The sequence below is a fragment of the Garra rufa genome, chromosome 7 (genome assembly GCF_049309525.1).
Source record: "Garra rufa chromosome 7, GarRuf1.0, whole genome shotgun sequence".
Lineage (NCBI taxonomy): Eukaryota > Metazoa > Chordata > Actinopteri > Cypriniformes > Cyprinidae > Garra > Garra rufa.
The window spans coordinates 18,032,474-18,041,184 of NC_133367.1; the positions used below are offsets into that span (position 1 = coordinate 18,032,474).

At 42.3% G+C, this 8,711-nt stretch overlaps 2 protein-coding genes across 2 annotated transcripts in view; one reads left to right on the forward strand and one right to left on the reverse strand.

Annotated features, from left to right (window-relative positions):
• LOC141338024 (SLAM family member 6-like) overlaps positions 1–8,711 on the reverse strand; it is a 384,898-nt gene that overhangs the window by 179,726 nt on the left and 196,461 nt on the right. The gene's annotated exons all lie outside the window — the stretch shown is intronic.
• On the forward strand, positions 1,683–2,794 carry LOC141338606 (uncharacterized). Its single transcript, XM_073844207.1, has 3 exons — positions 1,683–2,007; positions 2,100–2,375; positions 2,467–2,794. Exons 1-3 carry the CDS (start codon positions 1,719–1,721, stop codon positions 2,583–2,585), a joined length of 684 nt encoding a protein of 227 aa, XP_073700308.1. The 5' UTR covers positions 1,683–1,718; the 3' UTR covers positions 2,586–2,794.

An 8,711-nucleotide genomic window follows, 5' to 3' on the forward strand; every position in this document is an offset into this window, starting at 1 on the left:
CTAAATGTGCTGTTCAGAGCAGGCCAGGCATGTAACTGTTGTTAAATATGCTCAACTTCTCCATGTGTGTAGATCAGAAAAGCATGTCAGAATACACACAGATCATCTTCAGATGAGGGATCAGTCATTGGTCACTTACTATGCATCCAGGAAAATATATTTCAGTATACTTTTATGATTTTCTTGTTGAACTACTTCCTATCATCTTAAACAAAGAGTCACATTTTTGTTGCTATGTGCTTTTTAAAGAGATAGTTCACCAAAAAATTAAATTTCTGTCATTAATTACTCACCCTTTGTTCATCTTAGGAACACAAATTAAGATATTTGTGATCAAATCCGAGATCTTTCTGACTCTGCAAAGACAGCAATGCAACTACCAGGTTCAAGGCACAGAAACATAAGGACATTTGTGACATCTGTGGTTCAACCTGGTTCAATCTGTGGTTTGTGCACAAAGAAAACAAAAATAACGACTTTATTCAACAATTCTTCTCCTCTGCGTCACCGTAGGGTGCAATACGAAGAGAATCAAAAGTATGAAAGAAATATACATTTCTACTACAACAATGTCACAGACATGTGAGTGTGTTCAGATTAAATCAATAAACCTTTGGCTTTTCATCTGGGTGTTATATGATGTTTCTTTTTGAGTAGAGGATTATTCACAATGTTTTGATGTATTGTGTAAAATATTTCATTTCAAAAGTCATTTGTTATCAGTGTTGGGAGTAACGCATTACAAGTAACGTGAGTAACGTAATCAGATCCCTTTTTCAAGTAACTAATAAAGTAACGCAACTCAGAATATGACGCAAACCTGCAATAATTATGTTAATGCAAATATCTTTTATGTATTTAATCCCATTCTATTAACGAGTGTCTTTGCGACCTTTAATGATCCAATGCAACCATGCTAATAAACAGAAATTACTAAATAAAACTAACATTTATTGCTAAAGAGTGTTGAACTTTCTTCTTCTGCAGTCTACTTTACAGACATGAATTTATTTTTCCTTCGACCTGAGGGTTTTGGTGTGAAATGCTTTGCATTTGCCAAAAACAGAACGTTTTAAATTAAAAACAAACACTGCCCAGATTTAAAAAGTAATGCAAAAGTAACGTAACACATTACTTACATAATTAGTTACGTTTTAGGGAGTAACTATATTGTAATGAATTGCTTTTAAAAATAACTTTCCCCAACACTGTTCGTTCTTACATTGTGAGTGTAAACCAGCACGTTCATGTTTTCTAGTCAAATCTTGTGTTAATGTGGTCAGTAAATGCATCTGAGCTCAATGCGTGTGGTTTGAAGTGCTGAGAGGATGTTCAGATAATGCACAAAATGTTAGACGGTGTGTGAGAGTGTGAGGGGGGCAGTTTCTTCTTATAACCACAAATAAATTTCCAGAGAACCTGTAAGACTCAAACCTGTTAGATGAGAGTTCCCAGATACAGAATAATGTTGTCTCATCTGTGCACACTGTTTATCCTTTGTGGTAAGTAACTTTTCAGCATATTATTTAATGACCTTTCTGTCAAGCTCCAGAAAATGGTTTTAAAATAACATTAACAGAATGAAGATTTAGAGCAGTGTATAATAATTTTTTTATAGATCGTTCATCATATTAAGTCTCAGTCTGAAAAAAAAAAAAGTTTTTATTTGGTCTACAGGTGTGTTTGGGGATGCAGATGAAATTGAGTCAGTATCAGTGATGGAAGGAGATTCTGTCACTCTAAACACTGATGTTGAAGTACAGAGAAAAGATATGCTACTGTGGATATTTGGACCTAAAGAGACTCGCATCGCTGAAATATATAACCAGAACATCTTTATGTATGACAGTTATAAGACATTTGGAGACAGCCTACAGGTGGACCATCAAACTGGGTCTCTGACCATCAGAAACATAAGAACTGAAAACGCTGGACTTTATAAACTACTGACCATCAGAAAGATCATCAGAGGAAATTCATACAAGAGGTTCAGTGTCACTGTCTATGGTGAGTAAAGTAATATGTGAGAAACCTGTTGGTTTGTGCTATTTTCTTTTAGTCAGAACCATTAATTTTCAGTTTTTTTATCTATTTTCCAGCTCATCTGCCTGTTCCTGTCATCACTACAGACTCTTCATCAGGTCAGAATTGTTCACTGGTGTGTTCAGTGGTGAATGTGAGTCATGTGAGTCTCTCCTGGTACAAAGGAAACAGTTTATTGTCCAGCATCAGTGTGTCTGAGCTCAGCATCAGTCTCTCTCTACCTCTGGAGGTGAAATATCAGGATAAAAATAACTATAGTTGTGTGCTAAAGAATCCCATCAGAAACCAGACCAAACGTCTAGACATCAGCAAACGCTGTCACACATATTCAGGTGCGCCAGTGGTAAATTTAGCGCTCTTTACAGACCTGAAAGAGCTCAAATTCGCACTAATGTTTCCGTGTTCTTCTGTTTCGTTTCTCAGACTCTGTTCATTGTTGTGGTTCCACAGAAGCTGTGATCCGATTGGTCGTCTCTGCTCTGGTGGGCGTGGCTGCTGTTGCTGCCGCGATTTATGATTTAAGATTTGGAGAAGTTCAATAAGTCAGAACACAAAGAGACACCAGAGGGCGTTGTTTTCAGCATATGTAGTCTATTAAATACAACACGTCTTTAATTTGACGCCAAGGTGCACACAACCTTTCAACTGTTTTGGGTTAATTTTCGGTTGTGTTTGGTTTTGAATCTCTGTTGTGATTAGCAACCATGTGGGTCACAACAGTATTTTTTTCTTCTTCATTTGCAACAGGCCTATTTAAAATAGGATGTTATGTAAAAGTCAGTAGCCTATAAGAAAGAGAAAAAAAAACTTGAGAAGAGAAACAAGAAATAACTGATTGCTGTGATGCAACTGAATGTTTCTGCATGCATCTCTCTGAAACCAAATTTAAGCGCAAATAAAAACAAACATTTGAGACAGATTTTCATATTTGTGACCCTGGACCACAAAACCAGTCATAAGGGTCATTTTTTTGAAATTGAGATTTATACATAATCTGAAATCTGAATAAATGAACCTTCCATTGAAGCATGTTTGTTAGGACAATATTTGGCCGAGATACAACTGTTTAAATATCTGGAATCTGAGGGTGCAGGAAATCTAAATGTTGAAAAGATTTGCCTGTAAACTTGTCCAAATGAAGTTCTTAGCAATGCATATTACTAATCAAAAATTAAGTTTTGATATATTTATGGTAGTAAATTTACAAAATATATTCATGGAACATGATCTTTACTTAATATCCTAATGATTTTTGGCATAAAAGAAAATTTGACCAATTTTACCCATACAATGTATAAAAGAGAACAGAACGTCCCCTGTAAAAAAAAAAAAAAACTAAGCTCAGAAAATTTTTAATTTGACACATTTGTGCAGTTTGTTCATTTAAATGTAAAACTTACTGTGGTGTATTTTATATACAGCAGATGTTCTGGGAGATACCCTGCTCCCTTTAGCCTTTGTGCAAGGTCCGAAGTAATTACAAATAAAATAATTTAAACTGAACATTTGTCCAGTTATGCATGTGTTATTTCATTTGGTGTTCTCGTTAAACACTTAATACAAAAATATACAAAATACAATAAGTTCTTTCAAAGTTCTTGATGCTCATGGTGATTTTCCCACCTTATTAACAAGAATATTCAACTTATAGCTTAAATGTATATAGTTTTGTTAAAAATAAGGGTGCTTCACAATGCCATAGAAGACTTTTTTTTTTTTGTCTAAATGGTTCCACAGAAAAAAACTCTAAGATCTGAATTACCTTTGTGTTTAACAAATGGTCCTTTGTGGTGAAAGGTGAGAAAGAAATGGTTCTTTAAAGAATCTTTATTTTTAGGAGTGTATTTGAAAATCTGGAATCTGACAGTGCAAAAAAAAAAAAAAAGATACAAATATTAGGAAAATCGCCTTTAAAGTTGTCCAAATTAAGCTCTTAGTAATGCATATTACTAATTAAAAATTAAGTTTTGATATGTTTACGGTAGGAAATTCACAAAATACCCTAATGGAACAGGGTCTTTACTTAATATCTTAAAGATTTTGGGCATACAAGAAAAATCGATCATTTTGACCCATACAGTGTATTTTTGGCTATTGCTACAAATATACCTATGCTAATGGATAACACGTGTAATTGCTGTGTTGAGTCTGTCACGTTACGATAGAGGTCTGGGTCCAAATGCAGGAGAGTATTTTTAATGACAAGAAAACAAACTAAACAAACAAAAAGGCCAACACGGCACAAACTAATAACTAGAACACAAAATAAACAAGATCCAGAACATAATCTAAGGTCAGGGAAATTTCAGCAACACAAAAACAAACATGACACGAGACAATGCAGACATGAATGCAGAGTGAGTAGTGAAGATACTTATAGTCCTGATAGTGAACAGATGTGGGTGATTAGTGCTGATGACAAGGACAGGTGAACAATCAAGGGAGTGCAGTGCAGGAACAGCGACCTCAGGTGGCTGAGGGAAACCCCACAGCCCCGATCATGACAGTACCCCCTCCCTACGGAACGGCTTCCAGACGTTCCCAAAGTCTGGAGGGAGGAGGTACGGAGGAAGGCAAGTCAGGGGGAGGGATGGCGGGCCAGGGCCGTGCAGCGGAGTCACGCGAGCAGGCCTTGCCGCCCGCGGAGCCTCAGCGGACGCCGCCGCATTAGGCACGGAAATAGCGGACACCGCCGCATCAGGCACGGAAATAGCGGACACCGCCGCATCAGGCACGGAAATAGCGGACACCGCCGCATCAGGCACGGAAATAGCGGACACCGCCGCATCAGGCACGGAAATAGCGGACACCGCCGCATCAGGCACGGAAATAGCGGACACCGCCGCATCAGGCACGGAAATAGCGGACGTGGCCGCGTCAGGCACGGAGATAGCGGACGTCGCCGCATCAGGCACGGAAATAGCGGACGTGGCGGCCGCCTCAGCGCCAGGAACAGGACGCGCAGCCGCCTCAGCGCCAGGAACAGGACGCGCAGCCGCCTCAGCGCCAGGAACAGGACGCGCAGCCGCCTCAGCGCCAGGAACAGGACGCGCAGCCACCTCAGCGTCTGGAACAGGACGCGCAGCCGCGTCAGGGACAGGACACGCAGTCGCCTCAGCGTCTGGAACAGGACGCGCAGCCGCCTCAGCGCCAGGAACAGGACGCGCAGCCGCCTCAGCGTCTGGAACAGGACGCGCAGCCGCGTCAGGGACAGGACACGCAGTCGCCTCAGCGTCAGGGACAGGACGCGCAACCGCCTCAGCGTCAGGGACAGGACACGCAGTCGCCTCATCGTCAGGGACAGGACACGCAGTCGCCTTAGCGTCAGGGACAGGACGCGCAACCGCCTCAGCGTCTGGAACAGGACGCGCAGCCGCCTCAGCGCCAGGAACAGGACGCGCAGCCGCCTCAGCGTCTGGAACAGGACGCGCAGTCGCCTCAGCGTCAGGGACAGGACGCGCAACCGCCTCAGCGCCAGGAACAGGACGCGCAGCCGCCTCAGCGCCAGGAACAGGACGCGCAACCGCCTCAGCGCCAGGAACAGGACGCGCAGCCGCCTCAGCGCCAGGAACAGGACGCGCAACCGCCTCAGCGCCAGGAACAGGACGCGCAACCGCCTCAGCGCCAGGAACAGGACGCGCAGCCGCCTCAGCGCCAGGAACAGGACGTGCAGCCGCCTCAGCGTCAGGGACAGGACGCGCAACCGCCTCAGCGTCTGGAACAGGACGCGCAGCCGCCTCAGCGCCAGGAACAGGACGCGCAGCCGCCTCAGCGTCTGGAACAGGACTCGCAGTCGCCTCAGCGTCAGGGACAGGACGCGCAACCGCCTCAGTGTCTGGAACAGGACGCGCAGCCGCCTCAGCGTCTGGAACAGGACGCGCAGCCGCCTCAGCGCCAGGAACAGGACGCGCAGCCGCCTCAGCGTCTGGAACAGGACTCGCAGTCGCCTCAGCGTCAGGGACAGGACGCGCAACCGCCTCAGTGTCTGGAACAGGACGCGCAGCCGCCTCAGCGTCTGGAACAGGACACGCAGCCGCCTCAGCGTCAGGAACAGGACGCGCAGCCGCCTCAGCGTCAGGGACAGGACGCGCAACCGCCTCAGCGTCTGGAACAAGACGCGCAGCCGCCTCAGCGTCTGGAACAGGACGCGCAGCCGCCTCAGCGCCAGGAACAGGAACAGTGATGGTGGTTGTCGCCACCTCCTCGCGAAAGAGCGTCTCCACTCCCTCCGCAAAACAGGGGCGCTTCCGTGCAGCCTCGGCGCTGCAGGCGTCCATCGCCGCCAAGCAGGCGTAGATGAACTCAAACCTAGCGGCCGACGCCGCCTCAAAAGACATCCCTGCAGTGTCCGGAACAGAGCGGGTGGTCGCCACCCCCAAACGCGCGTCCGCCGCCTCCTCAAAAAAAATCCTCCCCGCTGGACCCATCTTTGATGTCTGTATTCTGTCACGTTACGATAGAGGTCTGGGTCCAAATGCAGGAGAGTATTTTTAATGACAAGAAAACAAACTAAACAAACAAAAAGGCCAACACGGCACAAACTAATAACTAGAACACAAAATAAACAAGATCCAGAACATAATCTAAGGTCAGGGAAATTTCAGCAACACAAAAACAAACATGACACGAGACAATGCAGACATGAATGCAGAGTGATAGTGAAGATACTTATAATCCTGATAGTGAACAGATGTGGGTGATTAGTGCTGATGACAAGGACAGGTGAACAATCAAGGGAGTGCAGTGCAGGAACAGCGACCTCAGGTGGCTGAGGGAAACCCCACAGCCCCGATCATGACAGAGGCTCCATCTATTGACTATTTGTGAGACTTACATGTAATATGATCAAATCGGCCCCTGCTGGTAGAAAACCAGAACTACAGAGAGACTGCTCACTGCAGATTCAACGGGTGGAGAAGTTCTTGTAAGGATGTTATTGTGTAAAATAAAGCAGTACACTAATGTAACTTAATATAAATCATAAATATGTATAAAATGTTATATGAAAGTGTGCGAGTTATCAGATTGTGTAATGAAGTAAATGTATACATATAATCAATTCAAGCACTTTTTACAGGAAATGATTAGGTTCTGATGATATTTACATAAGGTCTTTTTTATTTTGTACATTTTTATATGCACAGATGGTTTATGTATTTGATGGGAAATAAATAAAGTCTTATTCTGAATTGTTCTATCTGTATGGATTATGATACTATATTTGTGAGATGGGTGAGAGCTGTAGATAAACTCAAATACCAATTGAAAAAAAGCTCATGTGCAAAGCTTTATATTAAAGTACATACTATTTTATGAAAAAAGAAACCTCTGAAATCAAAAGTCAGAAAAGTACAATTATATCTCACTTTCAAAGGAAACTGCGTTTCTCTTCGTGCACTATGGCACAGTAGCAGCTCAGGATGAGCGTTTCAATAAAGTTTGCCTTTTTGCTCGTTATTTAGGTCAGTGTGGCTTTGTGGTGTCTGGGCTCAATCTTTGTCATCTGTTGTTTTTGTACATACTTTACATGTTCAAGATTCAGTAACATTTTAGCTTGGCAGTTTGAGAAAGCAATTCACAGTTGGATTATTTCTTGAATTTCTGACGTTCTCACTTCAGGAGTTTGACATTTTCAGACACATTTGGAGGAATATGATATCAAACGCTGCATTTGTCTGTCTGTGTGTGTTTGTCACAAAATGTAAGTTGATTTTTATTTAATTTCAACTAAATTGATGTACCTGATAAACCAACATGTGTATATGAAAACTGGACTAATAAACTTACTACATCAACCAAAATGAAATGCAAGCCCATTTTGAATTCATTTATAATTTGGGAAAGCAGTTAACAACTTAAGTGATTTCAGTACACCGCTAGTGTTAATGTCAGTAATGTATAGACACTAAAAAATTATGTCATTTTATCTATAAACAACAACAAATCTGAAATGATAATCTATTATTTGTCGTTGACTTTTTTTCCAGGTGGGTTTGATGTGTACACAGCTGAAACAGAGATATCAGTGATGGAGGGAGATTCTGTCTCTCTAAACACTGATGTTACTGAAATGCAGAGAGATGATCACATACTGTGGACATTCAGACTTCACAATTCAGAGACTCGTATAGCTGAAATCTATAAATGGATCACCTATGTTTATGATAGTGGTGAGAATGAGAGATTCAGAGGCAGACTACAGATAGATGAGCAGACAGGATCTCTGACCATCACAAACATCAACAAATCACACTCTGGACTTTATAAAGTACAGAGGATCAATGAAGATGCCGAACACAAGAGCTTCAGTATTGCTGTCTATGGTGAGAAAACTCAGTAGATCTTTTATTTTTATTGTGCTGTATGCAAACTGTTGAATGGTGATAGTGTCAGGAATTGGTTTATTGACAGTTTAAAAAAAAAAAAGAAAAACATATACCATTTTTTACATAACGAGCTGCTGCATCAATGCAGAAAAACATATTAGCGTTCTAATTGAGCAGTACACATCATCTGGATGAAGTTTCATAGAACCTTTTCTCTGTTACAGGAAAATTCCAGGATTTATATTTAATTCCACTTTCAAGAATTTGTGTGCTGCTGCTGCTCATTTCTGCATGTGTTTTACTGTTGCTGCAAAAAAATCAGAGGGTATTACGACAACTGAC

Bases quoted from the DNA above. Each gene is read 5' to 3' on its own strand.
- LOC141338606 (XM_073844207.1), top strand. From the start codon at position 1,719: ATGGAAGGAGATTCTGTCACTCTAAACACTGATGTTGAAGTACAGAGA. The intron at 2,008-2,099 runs GTGAGTAAAGTA...TCTATTTTCCAG, and splicing joins GTTCAGTGTCACTGTCTATG to CTCATCTGCCTGTTCCTGTC. The intron at 2,376-2,466 runs GTGCGCCAGTGG...TTCGTTTCTCAG, and splicing joins ACGCTGTCACACATATTCAG to ACTCTGTTCATTGTTGTGGT.